This window comes from Octopus sinensis, linkage group LG6, assembly GCF_006345805.1.
Source record: "Octopus sinensis linkage group LG6, ASM634580v1, whole genome shotgun sequence".
Taxonomy (NCBI): Eukaryota; Metazoa; Mollusca; class Cephalopoda; order Octopoda; family Octopodidae; genus Octopus; species Octopus sinensis.
In genome coordinates, this window is record NC_043002.1 from 7188838 (window position 1) to 7213837 (window position 25000).

The following is a 25000-nucleotide window of genomic DNA, read 5'->3' on the forward strand; positions in this document are numbered from 1 at the left end:
TAATAGGATATCTGACCCATGGTTCGCTATACGAGTAGGAGCCGTACGCTGGGGCAGCACCGTAATTATTGGCATAGTCATTTGCTGAAAAGATAAAATCGAAAAAGAACATTAGAATTTCAATTCTTGAGTTGTATCTAATTTGCAGTAATTCAAGAAAATATTTAATTCATGAATTTAGTTATTGAATTAGCTATTAAAAAGAAATAAAGGCATCAAATACAAATAAACAATACATTCCGATGAAGGAATTGGAATACTCAAAGGAGAGTGACCCAACTTGACTGAAAGATATTTACACTGGAAATGTATCGATTCTACGACTTCCCAATATTGCATTGATAATAAGGGTTAATCATTTTGAAGCTCAAATAAGGTAAACAATTTGGTAGTAATGAATTTGGCGGTATAATCAACGCGAGTTCTTGACTGGTTCATATTTTATTACACGTGTGCCTTACAAATTTTGACAACTATGATAATTACAAGCGGAACATATGATCATTCTAGGTATTATGAATTTTGAAAATCCTATCAGGATTTATAAATACATGTCTTCGATTTTTCCATCGTTAAGGCCATTTAAAATTTAACATTCCATCATGTGTCAAATGATTTAAGGAACAAACAGAAATTTATTTTAGAATTTGCCAAAAGGGTACACATTTTGAAAAAGTGTCATTTTGAGAAAGTGTATTATGGATCATTGGCTGATTCCAGTATTTGACACTTATTTTGCCAACAGTAGGTGGATAAAAAAAAACCAAGAAATTTTAACCCCTACGGTATTTGAAATTATTGTGTAACAGGTTTTGTGTATGCTTTATCGATTTTGACATTTGTAATTTATGAAGAAATAAGAATGATGATATTTTTTTGAAGAAGCACAACGCTAGAAATTTGTGCAGGTAGGAAGTCTACTGATTATGTCGACTCTAGTGCTTGGCTAGTTAATATGCTTTATCAACATCACAAAAATTAATAGCTACGTTTATTAAAACTTAGATGATAAAGAGCCGCAAGAAATATCACTAAACATTTTATCTACTTTTAATAATTTTGTCAATCCAAGTAATAATCCATTCTATTATAAGCACAAGTCCTGAATTTTTTTTAGCGGAGCGGCTAGTTGATTATATCGACCCTACCAGCTCGCAGCTTTAATAATAATAATAATGATAATGATGAGGAGGAGGAGGGGGATATGTCTATAATCAGTGATAATAATGTCTTTTCATAGCTCTTTATTTGGAAACGTTTGAAATTGATCAGAATTGTTTGTTGTTATGTAGTTTAAACGTCTCATTTGTTCAGAGACGTGTAATATAAGCTTATTAATCTGTTTGCAGAAAAAATTCCATGCGCAATGCTGTCAGACATCAAGCAAATAAAGCAGTTGGATGAAAGTGGCCCTAGAGACAAATCTTTCCATTTTACTCCTATCAAATCACAAAATCTGGAGTTTTCCGAAACTGCGTGACCAATTGCTGCTCTGAACTGAACGGCGCAGGTCTCATGAGAATTGGTGACCGTTGTATAAAGCATTAACCAAAACGTTTTGATGGGATTGTCGTCGAACATATGCTATATGCTCGGACAAAATGCAAGCTGACATGACATATTTATCTGATGACACTAGAAAGACACATCATTATATCAGACAATAGAAAGATGTTTAGTAAATTATATTTCAATCACAAAATGATAAATGAATTAGAAGATATCAAAAATTAATGTTGTCATAGTTCAGAGATCGATTAACTTGACAGAAACTGGGGGGGGGGGCAGATAAATGATTTGACACCAAATCTGCTTCATGATATTAGACATCGTTGATAGCAGATAAAGCCCTTGGTTATTTTCCGATTATCCTTTTTTTTTTGTTTTTTGTTTGTTTGTTTCTTTCTTTTTCTTATGACAAAAGAGAAAAAGACAGATCAAAACAATTTGACACTGAAAATAGTGAATGCTGAAGTCGACTGAATGAGAACCGAAGTAGAACTATAATATTCCTTTTCTGACATAATACAATACCTAAGGATGTAATAATTGGTGTAACTTGAGATGACCTAAGACTTAGTAGGTTTAAAGCCTTATATATATATATATATATATAAAGTAAAGGGTTCGCTCTCATGAAAAATTAACCTATTGCATAACGTTGTGATATAGAATTAATGTCCATAATTTCGACGGGGAATATAGATATAATTAACTTTCAATTCTTTTAGAGAACTTAACAACTGCATCCTTCCGCATAAATTCAGAAACGCAGCAGCAAATAATAATAATAATAATTATTTTTATTATTATTATTATTAGTAGTAGTAGTATTACTATTATTATTATTTCTTTTGGGGGAAGAGGTCTAGTCGATTACATCGACTCCAGTGCGTAACTGGTACTTATTTCATCGACACAGAAAGTATGAAAGGCAAAGTCGACTGAATTAATAATAATAATAAATGTAAGTATGTATGTATGTATGTATGTATGATGTATGTATGTATGTGTGTATGTATGTATGAACTTTACATTCTGTAAGATTTAGATATAATACAGAAATGTATGTCATTTCTTCAGTAACTAACAAGTTACGATAAATTATAAGAATAAATATAGCTAACACAACCAAATTTTCTAACTTTCTGTCAATATCTGACTTCTGTCATTTAAATCAACATATTTTTCATTTAGTTATTCTGGTATTAAAACACAGGTCTGAATAGCTAAAACTGCGAGATAGCTATTGTCTTATTGAAAGAATAAATACCTGAATACAGTGACATGTTTACGCGATTTTTATAGCTATATAAAGCTAAACATGTTTGTGTGTGTGTGTGTGTGTGTGTGAGTGGATGTATGCACATACGTTACTTCCATTGCATAGCAGACATATGGCTGCTTACTTTTTTTTTTTCCTTTTAAGCAATCATTAATAAAGAAGCCATTTAATATACAAGTAACCAGTTTACACTGAGGATTAATGTTGCGTTACAAAACAAGGAACTGCCTATGAAAAACTTGGAATCGCAGAGGTATATAATATTTTACAGCCATTTATACATACATTCATACACACACACACACAGACACACATACATATACTGATGTACACATATATTCCCATATCTTTATAGATATGTAAACATATCTCGCTTTTTCTGTTTTTGACCCTCTCTATTTATCTGTCTGTCTGTCTCTCTCTCTCTCTTTCTCTATAAGATACACATACCCGCATAGATATGCACACACTAGCACTCACACGCACAGATACGCGTAAACACATTATACATATAGCTATATCATATGCATATATATATATATATATACACACACACATATACATACACATGTATGTGAGTCCTTGCACTTTTTATTGCGATTATTGTTTAGTTTCATTTTTCCTATTTTTTTCTTTTGTTTTATTACTATTATTGTTAGACCCTTAGTTTCTTGTGTTATATATCAATGTCAGTTCTATCGGGTGATGTATAGCGCGTAAAAGACATAAGTATGTTGCACTTATACAGAATATCAAAACTTAATCCTTTTATTCTGGGTTTCTTTTTACCACATACTTTTTTGCGTTTTTTTTTTTTTGCTTCTTCTTGTAAATATGTATATTATTACACAAATAGTTTATTGCAGTTTTACCAATAGGAAAATATTGAGTATATTAGCATCAAAATAGATACTGTAAATACTTCGTTTTCAAAATTAATATTCAGGTTTTTATCTTCCAAATGGCACTGTAGCTGTAACGTTCCTGTCTTTACAGAAAATTTATATCAAACTTCATTATGCAGTATGCTTTTCCTGATTTTAACAAGTTTTTATTTTCTACATCCTATCCTATGATTTAATTGTGATTTTATTTGCTATTTCTAGCAGTTCGATTGACCACGCAGAGACCCCCTCCGTCGGTACTTTTAATTATTAAAATCTTTTTAAATGAGTTCTAGTTCTAGAAATAAAGCACCTGAAGTTCGTTATATATCTAGTACTAAGATCTGGTTGTTTCTGAAATGTCGTACTCCATATCTTTCTTATCTACCTATATATCTACTAAACTATCGTCTCGTTCATTTTATACCGTTATAAATTTGACTGCAAGGACATAAACTATAATTATAACCTTGGCGGTCTGTCGTAGAATGCACTGTTGCGTAAAGACTGCTCCGTCAAGTTGTCACTAGAATGTCATCTGAGAAACGATTAACGGAGACCACCTCATCATGGTGAATGCTAAACAAGGCCAAGTTATGCCAGCAGCAAGAACTACAGTACACCAAGTATACGAGGTTAGTGGGGGAGTGCAATAGATTAAAAGATGTGAGGAAGAGAGAAGGAGAGGGAGAGGGAAGGAGGAATTGGAAGAGGAAGAAAAGGGTAAGCGAGAGAGATCTTAAACTGCGATTCATAGAGATTTCTGTTTTCCCGTCAGTCATAGAAAGATTATGAAATAAACATTTTAAAAAGAAACCAAGAAAGTAAAATTAAACTGTAATATCAATTTCAAAAGTTTTGGTAAAATGTCTTGGTATTTGGGTTATAGATATTTTATCGATGAAAGGCAAGATCGACATCGTGAGGATTTGGATTCAAAATAACTAAATACCACAACGCAGTTTGTTTGCCTTTCAATCCTTTTTGCCATTCGCCTTCCTAATAGTGTTGATTTTTAACATGGGCACATGATCATACATGAAGAAAACAGTGTAGTTGATTAAATTTACCCCCACTATATTACTGGTAGTTTACTTTATCGACCTGGAATGATGACAGATAAAATCGATCAGAACGAAATTTTAGCGCCGAATACAAAGATTCTAAGTTAAATATTGGAAGGAATCTTGCTTGCCACTCTAATAGTAATCTTTCACCCTTCTCTTCCTTCCAATAGTAATAATAATAATAATAATTAGAAGAAGGAAAGAAGAAGAAGAAGAATGTTTGGTTTTAAGATGAAAGTCTAAAAACTAAATATATGAATGAAAAGAAAACAGCACTTCTACCCTCGACCCACCTCCCCCTGCAAAATATATTTTATAACAACGAGACTAATCTAAAATTGAAATATTGAAATTATAAATTTCCAAATTATATTTCTTTGTTTTGGTAGTCAAAATGGGTAGAATTTTATGATAACAAAAGAGAAAACTATATTTTACAAGAGAACATCATATCCTTGAATTGGAAAAAAAAATAGTGAAGAAAAGCAAAAAACATTATTTTACATGACAATTAATGTTGTCTGGTCAAAAGTCCGAATCTCTGGATGATTACTAATGGTTTACTGTAAAATAAGCCAAAATATATTTTATCATTAATGGTAGTTAGTGAAATTCTTTCAAGCTTGGCTGTCTCAAACAGACGTTTAACCTCCATTTCGTCAAACTCGATGAGAAATGTTACCACACTTATGAACTGACATTTAATTTTCATAAATATTGTCTTATTGTTCATTTTTTTTTAAATGTTTTTTCTATCTTTTAATTCAATCTTAAAACAATGAGTGATAATTCTATGGTCAGACATAACTTTGTGGTTATGAAGTTCGATTCGGAACTGCATGGTTCACAGTTCGATCACAATGTATATCAAGTATTTTACCACGGATAAAATTTGATAGACTGCCACTGTACGAAGTCCCACTTGTTACGAGAGAATTCGCAAAAGACGATACAATGTATTTGTCAAAATATTTTGTCATTCATTCCAAGTGGACTTTAATTTCTGTTTCACGAGATCGATGAAGTAATTTCTAGACAAAGGATAATATTTTGTACAGCATTATCCAATGTTAGTGTTATTCTAAATGGTAGAGCAGTACTTACTTACTACATCACTACTAAGGGCTCGTTTATCCTAATGAATTTATCCCACAAGGACCGAGTCTTTTTAAAGGTGTACCTATTCAACAAGCCGATTACACTGAAACAAATTCTACACTATTTTCATTTCTCAGTTGAAAAATACAAGAACTTGAATGAATATATGTAACTGAATAAATAAACATTTCACACTATATAAATTATCTATATCAAATTATCTATGTAAATCACGGACACCCTGAATTCCGTGTAACTCAGACTAGGGACCGCTGTCATAGACACTGATGTATGTAATTTCTAGGATATTCTGCTGCTATTTCTTGGGGTTCGAGCAGCCATGTGGGTAATGAATGGAAGATATACGTACACGTTATCAGAAACACTATCTGTTTTATTTTGAAGGCTTCTCTACTACCCCCCCCCTCACACACAATTCTGTACAATGAGAATGTAATCTATTAAGATATAAATAAGTGTATTCCTGTGAGCCAAATGTATATAAATGTATGTGTTTACTACGACATATAAAGCCAGTGGGTTATAACTTAGCGACTAATGTCAGGCGGTGAAGAACAGCGATTAGTGATAAGAAATTAGAGGGTGGATGAATTGCTGTCATCGCCAATATTTAAAACTGTCTGTTAAGTAAAGTGTAAGACCACTGTAGAAGTGTGAACAAAATACAAATGGGAGAAGGAATAAAAAAATGAGAGGGGCTCGTAGAGAAAAAAATAATAAATAAATAAAATAAACGGTGTCTCCGTTAGTTATTCGGCGAAGTAGAAGAGCAGAGCTACCGACACAGTGGTCATTGCTAGTCCACCACCCATTCACATCCATGGGGAAAAAGAAGAGTTTGATACAGATGCAGTAGGGAGAGAGAGTGTGAGAAAGTGAGAAAGATAGAGAGAGAGAGAGAGAGAGTAAGAGTGAGGCAGTGAAAAGCACCCACAGAAGTGTGAAGATTTGCTCAACTCATTTCATGGGTGGGAGGAGGGTTATCATAAACATCATTTCTTATATTGGTGTTGATAAGGGCGGAAGAGAAAACGCGAAAAAGAAAGTAAATGAAGCCAAATGGAAATAGTCGCGTGTCTCCTTGTTTTATTTTCTTAGTTAGAACTCCAGTAAAAGTTTTATTTATAAGGAACGGCAGCAATTGGTTGATAATATGTCATTCAGGCACTTTCTTTAAATACATCAACTGGCGCAAAAGTAAAAGGCGATCTATTCCTAACAGCTTATCCCAGTTCATTAAACACAGACACGCGCAAGCAAACCGCATGCTGCATTCCACGGACAGAGGAATAACGAACTTCAAAATATTAATAGATGGTTTGTATATAGAATGTTAATTCTAGACGAAAATACTCATAATGTAATATAGGCGTAAAAAGAAATTGCTTAATGATTTCCAAAACTATTTTATGAAAACAAAAAGTTTAATTTATGAAACATTTCTATAATACATATTGTACAGTCTACGATTATCCACATATATAGTTAATGTAATATATATTATACGTGATGTATATATACTATTAATATATGTACATACACCATATTATACATATGCGTACTGTTATATGTATATATATATATATTATATATATATATATATATATATATATTATATATATATATAGGGAGAATTCACAAAAAAAAAAGCAAAAGACGAAGACAGGTGGTGTAGACAAAAAACAGATGTATTAGTTTAACGCTCGGGAAGTGAAAATGTATCTAACGTTTCGAGCCTACGCTCTTTCACAGAAAGAAACAAGGAGAGAAAATAAAGAATGTGTGGTGGCTAGCGATCTATCATGGCGAATATATATATATATATAATATATATATATATATAGGGAGAATTCACAAAAAAAAAAGCAAAAGACGAAGACAGGTGGTGTAGACAAAAAACAGATGTATTAGTTTAACGCTCGGAAGTGAAAATGTATCTAACGTTTCGAGCCTACGCTCTTTCACAGAAAGAAACAAGGAGAGAAAATAAAGAATGTGTGGTGGCTAGCGATCTATCATGGCGAATATATATATATATATATATATATACACACACATAATACACACACACACACACAGATGCAATATAAAGTACACACACTCAACATATACAGTTATATTCTTTTCTACTCTAGACACAAGCCCGAAATTTTAGGGGGCGGCAGTCGACTAGATTGACCCCAGTAAGCAACAGGGACTTAATTTATCGACCCCGAAAGAAAGAAAGCAAAGCCGACCTCAGCGGAATTTGAACTCAGAACGTAACGGCAGGCGAAATACTGCTAAGCATTTCGCCCGGCGTGCTAGCGTTTCTGCCAGCTCGCCGCCTTACATATACAGTTATATTGCATTAGAAATATAGAGTTAAAGCGAAAGCATATCGTCCAGTGGTTAGGAGTGTCCAGCTTATAATCATAATGCCGTTGGTTCTGTTCCAAAACAGGCGGGTTCATTGATCATTGAGCATGCCTTATTCTTACAATCGACTTAGATGTACATGAGTATAGCTTTCTCTGTGTCTGTCGTTCTAAATGCTTAAGAGGTTTGGTCCACATCCGCGACGTCCAGGCCCGGTGTTCGGTAAATATTAGGCATAAAATCCTTTCGAGTATATGCGATATATGGATATCAAACAGACAATTCTGGAGCTTGAGTAGAACTGATACGACAAATTCTGCTTTGTACATCGTCTCAAATGCCACCTAATACGACAGCAGATTCCTTTTTCGACTTACTAACACAATACTAATTTGGCTTTCTTACAGTTCCCAGATATTTACGATGCACGTGCTATCATTTATATATATATATATGTATAAAGAATTTTCATATCCACTTTGATAATTACCTTCTTGAAATTTAATTCATATTTGTCATATTTTACAACTTTGCGTTAAATCGTTTTTGTCATCGCGATTTTTTAAATTTTATAATAATAATAATATAATAATAATAATAATAATAATAATAATAATAATCATTATTATTATTATTATTATCATTATTATTATTAAAATAGAAAGAAAAACAAAGCAGAAAAGACCATGTGCATGAGAAATGGATAAATTAAAATAGTGCTTTAAAAAATAAATTAAAATGGCTGATATATTTACCGCTAACTTCAATGAGATGAAAAATTTAGCCATGCGATCCAACAACGAGAGCAGCGAATTTAAGGATTCAACTATTTTAGACCAAAGAAATGAGTAAGGTTGGAAACTAAGATAAAATAAAATAAAATAAAATAGCATAATGGTGAATGCCATTAATTTCGTTCGGTGTACTGCCTCCAATATCGACCAGACGGATCACAACTTCCTCAAATCTAATGAGTACTGAAGATTTATCGACCGCCAGCCTACTATAATTTCTTTTCATCTTCAATAAAAGGAAGCGCCTTGTTTTGGCCGATTGAATCTGTTGTCCGCAGTTCCAGTCCCGCATACACTCTTTCTACAGAATCCTCCATGCGTTTCAGAACTTTGTCGCTTTCAATTTGCGGACAAGCCTAACCCAAGGCAATTGTATCAACAAATAAATAAGATAAACATAACAAGCAATAACAACACCACCAACAACAACAACATGGCTTCAAAAATTAGACAGTAAACTCTGATTAAACTGAGTGTTTGTCTATTAGACAATCAGTGCCTACTCTCCTTCATTACAACACAGACACTTTGCTCGTTAAATATATAACCAAGTTCCAGAAATGAGCATGTTTAAGTGAATATACTTGCGCTATACACACACATACATGTGTATGTGTGTGTGTGTGAGTAAAGATATATGTATACATACAAACGCATATATATATATATATATATATATATATATATATATATATATATATATATATATATATATATATATATATATATATATGTATGTATATATACATATATATATATGTCAGATGAAAAATGTGATTGGACGCTAGAAATGAAAATTCAGTATAATGGATAATGATTTATACAACTGACAGAGAGGACAAAATACAGACACGGATAAGTCCATTTTATTATTTAACTATTTAACATTCATTCCAGAATCACTCGGATTTCGGCGAGTGGAAAAATGTAGGTATCTATCATTTGGAAGGCTTCAGGGTTACGATTAAAAACACGTGTCTTTAAAAAAAGTCTTACGACTGTAACCAAGGCCAATTCATAAAACAAGATTAAACAAATAGGAATAAAAGCAAGGCGCATTTCGACTTAGGACGGCGACAATTGTGGAAAACTCTAGTGTTAGTAAGAAACAGAAAGTAGACATTTTGTTATACGTACACATGAACAAAGTGAGACACGTGTCGTCAGTGTGATGATCAATGTATATATAAATATAAATTCAGAGTACAGAAACTGGAGTGCAGGTTGAATAGCCATGGTACTTGAAAAAGTTAGATTATTATTATTATTATTATTATTATTATTATTATTAGGAAAGCATAAATAGTGCCATAAAAAAATTGCGGCAGAATATTTTTTATTTTAATTTATTTTATGCATTTAAAAAATTTTTTTTTTTATAAATATCATTGAAAAATATCGCTCTGTCTAGACAAAGTGAGTGTTGCATTGAAGCTATTAATCTACGGTTTGATATCCTCAATGGAAATGTACTTAGTAACATCTTATATATATATATATATATATATATATATATATATACACATACATACATACAAGAATAGCACAAACGTACGCACGAGAATTTTTATCTTTATTTACGCTTCCAAAAGTACCAGAGATTGTATTTAATAAAAACAGTTCATGAGCATGTTTCTCTCTCTCTCTCTCTCTCTCTCTCTCTCTCTCTCATTTCTTGAGTGTTGTCAACAGCTTTTATTAAACAGAGAATTACAGCCTGTATGATCTCTCGAATTTCAAAAGTATGGTGCTTAGCCAAGTACTTTATTTGAACATAATAAAATATATAAAAACTAAATATTAAGAATTAAGACTGTAATGAGGACTCGAAATCTCAGAATTTTGGGGATTATTTTGATTCATATTATAATTAATTATATTCAACGGAAATACAATATATAAGTATATCATACAAATATATTCAATTAATGGTTTCATTTAATAGATTTCAACTGCCCTGAACACCACCCTTTAAGGTTTTAGTACTTTATTTTGTCCCCAGTACTTTTCGCTGTTAGGGTCGAAAGGTATATTCAATTAGAGCAGCATTTGAAGTTAGAATGTCAAAATTTGTAACGAAATGTCCAATTATTGTTTCATGATTTACCGATTCGGAAAACACACTCATATACAAACACCCACATACATGCACGGACATATACGTATATACATCCAAACATATGTTCATATATACATACTAATTTTCTGTTACAAATTTCATTCACAAAGATTTCGTTTATCAACCGAAGCTTACCCATGATACTGTTCAGTGGGATTAAATCCATTTCTACGTGCTAGCAAAGGGAACTATTTTAAGGACATAGGCTTACCGTTTGTATCGGTATCCAACACTCCTGAATGAAATTAAAGGCGGGTTGTCTCACATGTCTATGACATTCAGGTATCTTAACACCCAACTCTTTGAAGGAGTCATCTCTTCCTCGCAATGACCTAGCGTACTGACGAACAAGCAAAACACATATATTGAGTGTGTGTGTGATGGATAATGCTTCCAACACTAGCGCTGCTTTTGGCACCATTCGAGCGTGATCATTACCAACGTCGCCTTACTGGCACCTGTGCTGGTGGCACGTGTAAAAAGATTCGAGCGAGGTCGTTGCCAGTACTGCCTGACTGGCCCCCGTGCTGTGGTGGCACGTAAAAAGTACCCACTACACTCTCAGAGTGGTTGGCATTAGGAAGGGCATCCAGCTGTAGAAACTCTGCCAAATCAAGATTGGAGCCTGGTGTAGCCATCTGGTTCGCCAGCCCTCAGTCAAACTCATGCTAGCATGGAAAGCGGACGTTAAACGATGATGATGATGATGATGAATTGAATGAATATGTAGGTGGGATGCATGTATTTATATATGTATATAAAACGAGAATAAAGTGAGGAGATAGATAAGGCCAGAAAGTAGGAACGAAGATGTAAAGAAATTGTCACTATCGCAGCAGTTGCAATGAAATGTATTTATAGAGATACGCTGTTGTTAATGGATATTTCTTTGCCTGTAGAAACTTGAGATCGCTTCCGGTAAAAGTCACTTCTTGCATTGCTATGCATTTAATTATTGAAACATGTCCTTGTTTGTCTCCTCTGTGTTCAGCCCCTTGTGGGTAGTAAAGAAATAGGTATGATATTTGTGGCTCGTTCGTCATCGAACTCGATACAAGTATAGATTAGAGGCGCTAGAGGATGATGAGGATGCCACGTACAAGTCACAAGTTGATAAAAAAAATGCATTATCTGCATATTTGGCTTAAAGTTATCCTTAGCTATTTCTATTAAAGGCATGAGAAATAAGAGCGTAAGTGGTTGTGCCAAACATAAGCACCAATCCATATCGATCCAATATTTATTGGTATTTGTAAAAATTTGATTTTCTGACAGTAGTTTAGAGGTATGAGTAGGCTAAAAGTGCTTTGCTGAATTATCATTATATAACCACAGTTGGTCCGGTAAAATGATTAATTTGTCCAGCCTTTGGAACTAAGGATACCAGAAAATCGAAGGTGTATCGGTATACATATATACTAGCAGAATCGCTAGAACGTCGAAATAAATGTTTAGTGATATTTCCGCTTACTCTTCACGTTCTGAGTTCAGATATGGCCATGGTCAGCTTTGACTTTTATCCTTCTAATGATAAAGTGTCTGTCAAGCACTGCACTTGACATTATTGACTAATTCGTCCCCTAGAAATTATTGGCATTGCCCCTAAATTAGATACAATAACTATCATCACAATTATTGTCACTATTCATTTCATCTGGCTTGACGTTCTGGGTTCAAATATCACAGAGGTCGACTCGACCTTTCATCCTTCGGGATCGATAAAATAAGTTCTGGTTGAGTACTGGGGTCGATGTAATCGTCTAGCCCCTCCCCGAATGTTTTCAGGTCTTATGCCTGTAGTAGAAAGTATTATTATCATTATTATTATTATTATTATCATTATCATTATTATTATTATTATTTGTCACTTTCATCATCCGAATAAATTAATATGCTTGGATATTATTGATATAAATGTGAGCTTCAAATTCTGTGTTGCAAAGTTTTGCTGTTCTACTCAGATAAATCATGACGGAGTTTGTGAACTGACTTTCTGTCTAATGTCAGTGTAAGTACTAACAATTTTAGAGATGATGATGACGGGTGTGGTTTGGGCGACGGGAAAACCAGAGAGAGAATGGTGAGGGAGAAAGAGAGAAGGTGAGAGAGATTCAAAGACATAACTAGAATGAAAGACAGAGAAAAAGAAGATAGACAGTAAGAGAGGGTGAGGAAAAACGAGAGTGGAAAAGTAAATTAGAAAGTGATGTTGGAGGGGGGGGGGACAAACACAGACACAGAAACATATACATATATACGATGAGCTTCTTTTAGTTTCCGTCTACCAAATCCACTCACAAGGCTTTGGTCGGCCCGAGGCTATAGTAGAAGACATTTGCCCATGGTGGCAAGCGGTGGGACTGAACCCGGAACCATGTGATTGGTAAGCAAGTTACTTACCATACAGCCACTCCAGCGCCTATATTTAAGAATTTTTCGTAGCTGGAACTGGCCAGCTGGCCGGAGTGGAGATTTAGAATCAAATTGATTAGTGATTCTATTCCAGTCATTTGTGTGTGTGTGTGTGTGTGTGTGTGTGTGCGTACGCACATGGAATAAAGGGTGTATTCATTTTCTTATTATTATCATTACCGTCCTTCCCATTAACCAATACCATATAAGCTGCATTCTATTTTTCGCTTCATTTTCCAATATCTGACTCTTTTTATGTAGAATTTGTTCGACTCACTAAGCCAGCTGTCTCCCAAACAGAAAGCCTAACTGTATGAAATTAAAGGTAAAGGGAGAGGAAGGAAAAGACGAAGAGAATATTTTGTTTTCATTTGTGTGGAGTTGTTTTTTTTTTTGTTGTTGTTGTTTTAAACATACACATACATATAAACTCCTTGTCAAAATGATGATGATAATAATAATAATAATAATAATAATAATAACAATAACAGTAACAACAGGAGCAGTTACAACAACAATATTTTAAATTTTATAGAAGGAAAACAAAAAGAAAAATGAAGGAAAAAAAGGATATTAAAGAAATAAAGTATAAATAATAAAGAATCTATCGATGCAAAATATTCCTGATTCGCTTTTCCAGGAAGAGACCTCTGATAGAGAATTAATTCCACACACACACACACACACACACACACGTATATATATATATATATATATATATATATATATTGCAAGCGGAGCATTGGATCCAGATGGCACCGTTGAACTTCGTTCTTTTCTTTTGGTAATGTCCCAATGAAAATGCCATCTCCTAAAATTTAATGATGCCACATCCTCCTCCATAAACTACCACACTAACAGTAGTCCTTCTCATAGATTTTTATTGTTGTCAATTTAGATTGTTGTCGTAATCATTATTATTATTATTATGGGCGGGCAATTTCGAACGACAGCACGTGTGTGTGTGTGTGTGTTTATCATCATATAAGAGTAATTGCGCCCTTCTTTGTATATATGATCATATGCGTATGCACACATACACACGCACGCAAGTATGTCCGTCCGTAGGCTTGTAGAGACTAGAAACAGACTGGGTGGGTGTGAGGCACATGCTTGATTGCACAATAAACACAGCTACAGTTTTATTAAAACAGCAGCTTTCACCTCCTTAGTTTCATGTGGTCTATCCCTAAATAAAAACTTCTTTTGACTTGACACAAGACCGTTATGGGGTGGAAGGGAGATGACGTTTATATTATCAGCTGAATTGACTCAGTATGTCACTGGTATATTTACGTATTGTAGCAGCTTCTCTTTCCGCACTCCTATTTTTCTTGGAACAGTGAATCTCGATGTTACACATATTAGAGTAGCCGATTTAGCTTACTATGGATTAGATTTGATTTTATCGTTTTAACCCAAGAACAGCCTTAGTCAAAACAAATCTACGACAAACGCATTCCAGCCGCGCCCATCCCATTCTATTTTCAGACAGTGAATCCAGAATATTGTGTCCAACATACTTTTCCTTAATTTTCGTATGATGAATGAGGAATGATTTTCACTGATATTAACTAGCTTTTCAAACGACCATGTGAAAAGAAACACTAAACAAGTATATGCGATAAATAGCTGCACTGCTTTTGTATTGAGTACTTTTTCTTTGTCTGTAAACATGAACGAACTATATAAGCACACTCATCCGATGACCTATATGTGTGCGAGTGTGTGTTTGCGTACGCGCACGCACAGAGAGTTTACGGTAATAACGAAGAGGAGTTGAAGCAAAAGGGAACAAAAGTCGAAATATTTCGTCCATGACTGAATTTCCACAATAGAGGGTTCATGTTATTTATCCGTGTGAAGTTCAACGGATTTATGACACTGCTAAAGTTCAGTGCAGAAACAAAATCTAGGAAGTTAAATAAAATGAGAAAGATAAGGTGGAGGGAGACGGGTGACGGGGATATGGTGGAGTTTTAAGCGGCGACGAGAGTAAAACATACAGATACACACCCGTCTGTGTGTGTGTATATATGAGACAAAGAAGAGAACCAAAGGAGCAAATCAAAAGAGAGAGAGAGAGAGAGAGAGAGAGAAAGAGAGAGAGAGAGCTACTACATAAGAGTAGGAATTTTCTGAAAAATAGAAGGAAGAAAGGCAGAGAACAATGGCTGTTTGTTTGTTGCATATTGTTGTTGTTGTTGTTTTCAACAACGTTATTATTTATTGTCAATATTGTTTTTGTGAAACAAATACTGCAAGCACCGATCTTTGGCATCAATTAATATGAGACATTAACATCAACTGCTGCTGCAGTAAGCAATAAGATATGGGAGTTGGGATGTTGGACGGCAGTGACAACAACAACAACAATTAGAAGTAAAATGACATCAATAACAATAATAACAAGTAGGGCAATATAAAGACATACACAAAAATACGCGCACGTACACGCGCGAATACGCGGAAGTATGTGTAATAGTTTGTACAACAGTGTAAGCAAGTGTGTGTTTATGCTACACAGTTGTGTATGCTTACATGTGTTAATAAGTATAAATATATGAATGAATACGGTAGCATCCATTTGTGTTTGCGTATGAATGAGAGAGAGAGAGGGGGGAGAAGAGAGAGAGGAGGGGATGGTGGGGTAGAAGCATTAAAAAATATGCAAGAACGGTTCAAATGGCTCGTTCGCTTCATCTGTCGACAATACCCAAAGAATCAAGATTTGAATGAATATGAGGTGGAACAAGAAGGGGTTGTAACACACACATATGGCGGGGCGAAACTAAGGTTGCTACTGATGATGAATAATTAAATAAATATATTGTAAGACTAGTAAAGGGGATCAGTAGCACTCGAATTTTCAAAGTTACAGTCTATATATTGTAATAAAAGCAAATTATACGAAACGATGTCATATGTCATGTCAATTGATTTCGAACTTAAATCACAATGAGATTCTCTGGTCAATAAAGTGTATTAATCACACATAATAGAAAATACATGTAAGTACAGAGAATATCTGATGTACTCCAGTATGGCCACAGTCTTTCGGTTGAAACGTATATAAAATAAAAGAATATATACATATTCATACATATACACATACATACATACCTATATATATATATATATATATATATATATACATATATACATACACGAGTAAGTCGATACACGAAAGAAAATGGCACTCAAACATAAGAGTTACGTGTATTTTTTAGAATAGTTTTATACGGTTCCTTGCGACTTATATTTTCGTTGGCTTCTACCAGGACCTTGTTTCTTCCAAGCTTTGGATTGCCAACCTCTAACAGAGACGTGCTTCTGTTAGAGGCCTGCGAATCTTTAAGTTACATGGAATTATACCAAACTGTCTTAAATTATATATATATATATATATATATATATTACGGAGATGTACTTGCATAGCGAGTGACATGATCTGAGATCGTGTGCTGGAACGAAAACAATTGCAGCGTGGAAGGTGTTTATAAGCCATTTAAGAAACACACAAAAACCGTTAGATTCACTTCAACATTTAAATTTAATTTGTCAAAATATTTTCGTCGCTTTGAGACCGTGACCTGTTCACTGACAAAACTTCCTGCATCTCAGCATATTGTTATATATATATATAAATTCTATCTTCTGGAATGCTATGGCAGCTTATTTGGTAATAACCCAAAATCTCAAGAAGGAAATCATAGTGTAATTAATCTATGTAAAACGGGCAAAATTTAATTCAGTGATTCGTATTTCGGGATTTTAGCCGTTCAGCGAAGATGGATTTAGCACGTTGTCTCCCTTAACGTGAATGACAATTCCGTTGAGAAAATTTATGCAATCAATTTCTTAAGTTAGCCATTACTGACGTCATTTACTGTTTGTATGTAGTGAAGGTCCATAAACTAATTCTTTATAACAGCAACACTCAACTATCCTGTTTCTTGGTGGCGGAATAAACCAGAAATGTTGTGCTTTCAACTCATCTTTGATCCCCTCGTGGCACGCCCGCGGTGTGTATATGTGGTCGCAGTAAGTGCGAATGGTTAAGAAACTTCAGGTTTAAACCCATTGCGCGTCCTATCGCGCAAATGTCATTTTGTTAAGTCTCGCATGCAAAATATCAGCTCCAAAGACACGTTTCCGCTAAGAGATTCTGTATAACAATTGCATGTGTGTGTACTTAACACACACACAATACATGCAGACACATAAGCATACTATTATTTCGTATGAGTTTCTAGAAGTTTGTTTGAAATAATAAGCTTCCTATAAGCAACTTTTTAGACTTTCGTCGTCTCATCTTCAGTATGAGGTGATATTATCGCATATTGGGGCTTCTTCATGGCTGATGCTATTGAAGCAGGGTTACTGTGAGAATGTAATTTTGTTTATGTGACTATTATTCATATTCAATACAATACATCAAAATGGAAAGGCTTCAACATTTTCGTTACAGAAACACTGAATTCATCGGTTTTATATTTGTTAAAAAAAAAAGGGCAAAATCTCTCACCTTGAATATTTCCATTGTAACCAGTAGGAGCAACTTGGACTAATGGGGATACTCCAACGGGTGAACTGGAATAGATTTGACTCGAGCTGTAGGTAGTTGCTGGAGCTGAAATAAGTAGAAAGGAAACAAAATATTTAGAATATAAATGTGTAATTTGTTTTCATTATCATAAATTACAGTTAATTATGAGTAAAACTAGATGCTCTTGCGACGTTTTGTATACAGCAAACCACTAATTAAATATTGACAATTTGATGAATATCAGATATTCCGACACATATATACACTTCTAAGAAATTACATAATGAGTTTTAGAGTAGTGAATATTGACCAGTAGATTAGTGAAATCTGAGTTTTAAATCAGATCATATTTAGCTTTAAATCAAGAAATGTCTATCTTTCAAGAAGGAGATAAAGAAATACTATGCAGAAAATATGGGGCTTTGGACCAGAGAATGTTTGAGCTTTAGATAAGAAAACGTTGAGCTTTAGATAAGAGAACATGAGGTTGAGATAAGAGAATATTTGGTTTTAGATCGAGAAATGAAAATTTAGATGAAAATTTACTAGTCCAATGGACTTTGGATTAGTAAATTTTCAGCTTCATAAAAGATCAGGGAATGTTGAGCTTCAAATCGGTGAAAGGAGAGACCACCATCAAAAATATGTTAGAACCATACTATGATACAAGAAATATCTAGACAAGGAAGCCTGCACGTAACCGGCCAACCTGCCAAAAATAGCAGCCAAGTCTTCCTCCAATCACATCGTACTTCTCTTGAAAAAACATCAGGCTGGATAATGTAGTTTAAGACTAAACAGCCATAAAAAGAAAACCTATTAGAAGTATATGCATAATATTTGTTATGTCGTATGAAGAAACGGGAAAGAATGATCTGTCTTGAGATTACTGATACCCCGAATAAGGAATATTTTGCTAATAACAAATTTGTAACCGAATCAACATGAATACTGGTACTTTGTTTTCTTTCGAGGATAGTACAACGTATATGATACTCATTTGGCTTATCACTTTATAAATTAGAAGTTGAGCGATGTAAAGACAAACAAAACACCGACAGTCGGCTCTAAAAGCAACAAAACCTTGGGGTTATGCAACATACAGGCGTCTTCATATCGGCTGCGTTTGTATTGTTATCGAGTGGTACGCATCAACCACATGCCGGTGCACTTACAATCAAGATGTGTCGAATAAGTGTCTCAGTTTAATGATACATTGTTTCCTAACTTATCTAAACAATGATATCCCTACTGACTGACTCGTTGGCTGGCTGGTAGCCTGGCTTCTAGGTTTGTCTGTCTCACTGCTTCTCCCTCTTCGTTGCTTGTGTCTGTCTGGTCGCAGGATTTCTTCGCTTTTATTCTTTAGCTTAATTTTTTGAAATTTTTGTTATCGTTTGTGTTGATTCGTATAATTCAAATTATTCCCAAGTTATCTGTCAACGGGGACGAAAGAACTCACCTATGAGAGGAAATACCTCTCTGTCTCTCTCACCACAAATACACATAGTTCTTTCACTTACTCCCACCCCTTCTCTCCCTCTCTCTCTGCGAAATGAATATTTCTTGCCGTCATTTTCTTTGCCTCCAACATATCTAAGTATTTCTTCAGCAATCGAGATACTTGACAGAAATAAAATATATGTGACGAAGAATTGAAAGTCTGCTAATGATGATTATATTGCTAACGACTTAAATTTTTTTTAAAACAAGATGTCGATGAGAAAATTTTGTGTTGAAACAAGAGAATGGTGAGACAGTACTGAATGGTAAAAATACATTAGTTAAGAGAGGAGGGAGAGAGAGAGAGAGAGGAGAGAGAGAAGGAGAGAGAGAGAGAGAGACAAGGGGGAGAAAAGAATAACGTATATATATATATGTGTGTGTGTGTGTGTGTGTGCATACGTACACGTATGTATATAATATTCGTATGTTTGTAATATGTGTGAGTGTGTGTGCATGCATACATACATGCATACATACATACACGCGCACACACATTGTGAATAGGAGAATAAAAGAATTGAGAGGAGAGAACAGAGAAGAAGATGGAGAAAAGTGTTTTGGTAGACGATAGAGAGAGGGAGGATGTCGTAAAGAGAGAGTGAGTGACTGAGTGAGAGCCTTTTCTAGTCGGAGGAGAGGAAAACAAATCGAGGGTAAATAAGACAAATTACTGTAATTATCAGAAAGAAATAGTTTTTTGAGAAGGATTTGGATTCTCCTGTTCTTGGCTGCAAATAAGCGTCAAAAAACAAAAATTCTGAAATTCTTCAGCCAGTCTCGGAAGTATAGTCGAGTCATGTTGGAAGTAATATGATAAATAGAAAAATAAAATAAAAAAATGTATACAAAAAAAAATAAAATAAGAAGTTTTATACTTTATCCCAGTTTACAAATTCTAAATATTGTTTGGCAGAAAAGATTTACACAAAACATTTCAATGTTTTGTAATTGTTATGGAAAATAACTTACACTAGAAAAAAAAAAAAAAAAAACAGAAGAAAGAAAAAATGGGAAATAAAAGGGATGAGAAGGGAATTCCTCAGAAGAAAATAATAGGTAATGGGAGAAGGACTGAAGTAAAACATTTGGGTTCACGAATAGCATGGGTTGGCTGTGTGGTAAGTAGCTTGCTAACCAACCACATGGTTCCGGGTTCAGTCCCACTGCGTGGCATCTTGGGCAAGTGTCTTCTGCTATAGCCCCGGGCCGACCAATGCCTTGTGAGTGGATTTGGTAGACGGAAACCGAAAGAAGCCTGTCGTATATATGTATATATATATATATATATATATATTGTGTGTGTGTGTTTGTGTGTCTGTGTTTGTCCCCCTAGCATTGCTTGACAACCGATGCTGGTGTGTTTACGTCCCCGTCACTTAGCGGTTCGGCAAAAGAGACCGATAGAATGAGTACTGGGCTTACAAAAGAATAAGTTCCGGGGTCGAGTTGCTCGATTAAAGGCGGTGCTCCAGCATGGCCGCAGTCAAATGACTGAAACAAGTAAAGGAGTATATATATATTGTACAGACAAACGGATTAAGTCGATTATATCGACCCCAGTGCGTAACTGGTACTTATTTAATCGGCCCCGAAAGGATGAAAGGCAAAGTCGACCGCGGCGGAATTTGAACTCAGAACGTAGCGGCAGACGAAATGCGGCTTAGCATTTCGCCTGGCGTACTAACGTTTCTGCCAACTTCCCGCTTTAGTCATTAAAATAATGACCGCTCTTATCACAGTCGAGATAATTTGAGGGGATTGAAATTTCTTGGCTCAAATAACGTTTCAGTGTGTTAGCGTCTTTTCATGCAGAAGGCGTCCCTCATTATTGTCACCCGTACTGCATTCATTATGCTAACTTCTCAATAGCTTTATCAGTTTGACTGTAAAACTATACTGCTTAGTGGCTTCGATGACTTACATGAGCAGCGAAATGTCCGCAAAGAACTGAAGACTTTAACTAAACTTACTCGAGTGTATCATTCACTAAAGTCCACTTCTCCAGTGGTGCCAAACGAAACAGGCAACAATGGATTAGAGGATATTACAATTCGAAATATAAGCATTATGTAAATACAGCAATCCAAAATTAATTACTACATTTCATTGAAATTAATCTAAATAGCTCACTGCTATTTTCAATCCTGAAATTGCACAAACACCCACACCCACAAACTATATATATATATATATATACATACACACAAACACTCAATTACATTCCCACTAAAGAGAAATTGCTGCTGGGTGGTCGTGGGGATGGCAACAATATTGGACATTTGTCAAAAACCTATTATGGATCCATTTCGAAATGAATTCGATCAAACCAAACTAATCAGTAGAACTCCGCCTATTCAACAATTAAAACCCATTCCATCAATTAGATTACACTGCCATTTCATTAGAATTCTTCATATAATCAAGAAAAAATCCGATTAACAAAAATCTCCACAACCCATCCTTTCTACTTGTAAACATCTTCATCCATTCTCGAGTTACATGGGGCTTTCAAGCAGAACTAACGATATTAAATTTGTCAATGATAGAAGTTACCAATGCAGAAAACAATCTCAAAACTATTATGAAAGTAAATAAACAAACAATGAAAAAACAATAAACAAAATAAATATTATATAAATACGTAATGGTTCAGATTGCACTAACAAAGGACAGGGGTAGTGGTGATAGTGCGAGTAGAGTTAGAATGTTAGGCTAACGCATTATACTGCTTATTTATTTCCTCTCTGTTCAAGTCCCACCAAGGCTGTTCGTTTTTCAGTCTTTTTATTGTCATTCCTTTAGGTCGAAGGGACAAATACCGGAAATGCAGTCGTTTTGATTAAATTGAATGAATTCACTCATCTTACAACAATCGGTTAGGTATATTGTCAAAATAATCAATCGTCCTAAAATTTAAAAGGAAAACTGTCCAGTGATTCACCAATTAGTTTCAATATTAATTTGCTTATCAGTTTCTTCTTTCTGAGCCAGCAAAGAGAAACATCCAGGATAAAAAAGGCCATCAGTCTTTCCAAGTTCAGTGGTGCAGAAATGGTTAGTAAGCAATCAAAGAACTTTTTTGCAGTTGCCAGTATTAAAATGCGTATTAGCATTTCTTAACAGATTTACTCTGCTGGCGTCATTACAAACAACAAAAAATGACGAACGTGGCGATATATTCGTGTATGAAAACAATAATCGCGCTATTGTTATCAATAATGAAACTAAAATACTTCTCTCTTACGTTCTCTAGGGATGAACATTTAAAAATGTTTTGTTTTTTTAAAACAAAGCATCAGAAAATAAGAAGATCCAGTTTCTTTAGCTTGTATATTTTTCATATATTATCTTTAAAGAAATAGCCTTATTCACACTTTTTTTATCTTTTCTTTAATAATACCGTAAGCATCAAAAGGCTCCAAACATACACACACACAAACAATATATATATATATATCGAAATATCGTGTACATTAAAACACATCAAGAGGCTTCCAAATAGGAAAGCCTTGTGCTAGAAAACTGGTATTTGTGCTTATATGTATATATATATATATATATATATAAGCACAAATACCAGTTTTCTAATTTATAGTTTGGATAAATTTCGGTTATATAATTTCAAGGTATTTTCTGATCAAACTTGTAATATGCAATGCAAAGAAGACAACTGAAGAGAAAAACAGAAATAAACGAGTATAAACGACATAAAAGTTTAGAATAAAAGAGTAAACTTAAACATGAAATGGGACCGATGAAATGCGAGAGAGTATAAAAATTCGGAACCAGAATGCTTGTTTGTTCTTGCTGTAGCTATACATTTCCCCAACACCCACACTTCTGCATTGCTTGAAAAGTCTCGGCTTCATTTTTTTGTCTTACATTAAGCATATTTTAACCGAGTCTGAGGCTCCAGATAGGAAAAAAAATATCACTAAACAGATAAACATTTACGTTTCATGCATTCAGAAAAAATATGCAGGGGCCATTATTTCCTGTACATTTAAGAGGATTTCAATTTATGCATTTATTTTAAGGTTGAACGTGTTAAAACTGTGTCTTCGAAATTTACATTTCTACTGCTTATTAACCTCTGACACAACAATTCTAAAGCACAGAAGTAGTGAAAGAGAAATTGTTAAATTCTTGAATTTCGAAAGAAATTATATCAGTTCATAGCGTCTCTTACCAAATAAACTGAAGAAAGCAACAACTAAATAAATATACACAAAAGAAGGAATTGGTATGATTGGTGTAGAAAGATTGTTCTTTCGTTGTCACTGCTGTTTCGTTTCTCTTCTTCAGACAAATTGTAACAATAGAATATTACAAATGTTTTGACAAATGTTGAAACACAGACACACTTACATACATGCATATGTACATATATACATAGAGAGAGTGGGGTGGAGAAAGAGAGGTTTCATTACAAATGAAAGTATGCTGTCATATTCATCACAACATTACATATGTTTGGTTGAAGCAGCTCCCTACTTTCTGTACAATAATTTTGTCTCACTTTGCAACTACGTCTGTAACTAAATGCCAATATTACAAAATATACAATTACAAAATAGATACCTGAGACCACACTGAATTTCGTAGTCCAACATTTTCAAAACCCGGTAAGTATGTATGTATGCATGCATGCATATATATATATATATATATACACACATGCATACATACATACACACACACATATATATATATGCATGCATGCATAGTGAGTTTTGAAAATATTGAACTATGGAATTCAGTGCGGTCTCAGGTATGTACTTTGTAATTGTATATTTTGGCATATCATATATATATATATATATGTATATATACATGCATATACAAGGGATTGTGTGTATATAATATATATAAATAGCACAAAAGAAAATATATATAATATACATATATTTTATATAACACACACACACACATACATAGATACATACATACATACTTAGTTATCAAATGAAGGATTTTTCTTTTTTAAAAAACAACAAATCATGCAACCCAAGCTAAATGCTTTAGTCTTTTCTTCACGTAAACCGAGCTCACATGCAAACGAGTCAAAAATTAATCAATTCTCAAAGACATGCTTGTGACGGAAGAAAACAGCAGAAAAGAAAAAAATATATATATATAATACAACAGACGGTATAAGAAAATTTCTCATTACTCTTTGTCTTCAGTTACGAACGTTGTTTCGGTTTTCAAAGTAAGAGGCAGATATTTCCCTTTTAGTACAATGAAAGTTACTTAAACTATGTCATTCACCCACCCACTGAACAATATCTCAGCAGTAACTTGCTGAAATAAATAACATTTCCTGGTATTACAAGAGGAATCTAAGATATTCATATTATAATACTTGTTATTTCTATTACCCTTGTTGCAATTCTTTCAAAATCTG

At 34.1% G+C, this 25000-nt stretch overlaps 1 protein-coding gene across 12 annotated transcripts in view; it reads right to left on the reverse strand.

Annotated features, from left to right (window-relative positions):
• The window catches only part of LOC115213424 (paired box protein Pax-5-like), a 548017-nt gene that overhangs the window by 5056 nt on the left and 517961 nt on the right, over nucleotides 1-25000 (reverse strand). For all 12 annotated transcript variants that reach the window (XM_036503614.1, XM_036503616.1, XM_036503613.1 and 9 more), the window contains 2 exons: nucleotides 18067-18171; nucleotides 1-84 (listed from right to left, as the gene is read on the reverse strand). The exon at nucleotides 1-84 is cut by the window's left edge and continues 3 nt beyond it. In XM_036503614.1, coding sequence (XP_036359507.1) covers nucleotides 1-84; nucleotides 18067-18171 — 189 coding nt within the window. The remainder of the gene's footprint in view (nucleotides 85-18066; nucleotides 18172-25000) is intronic.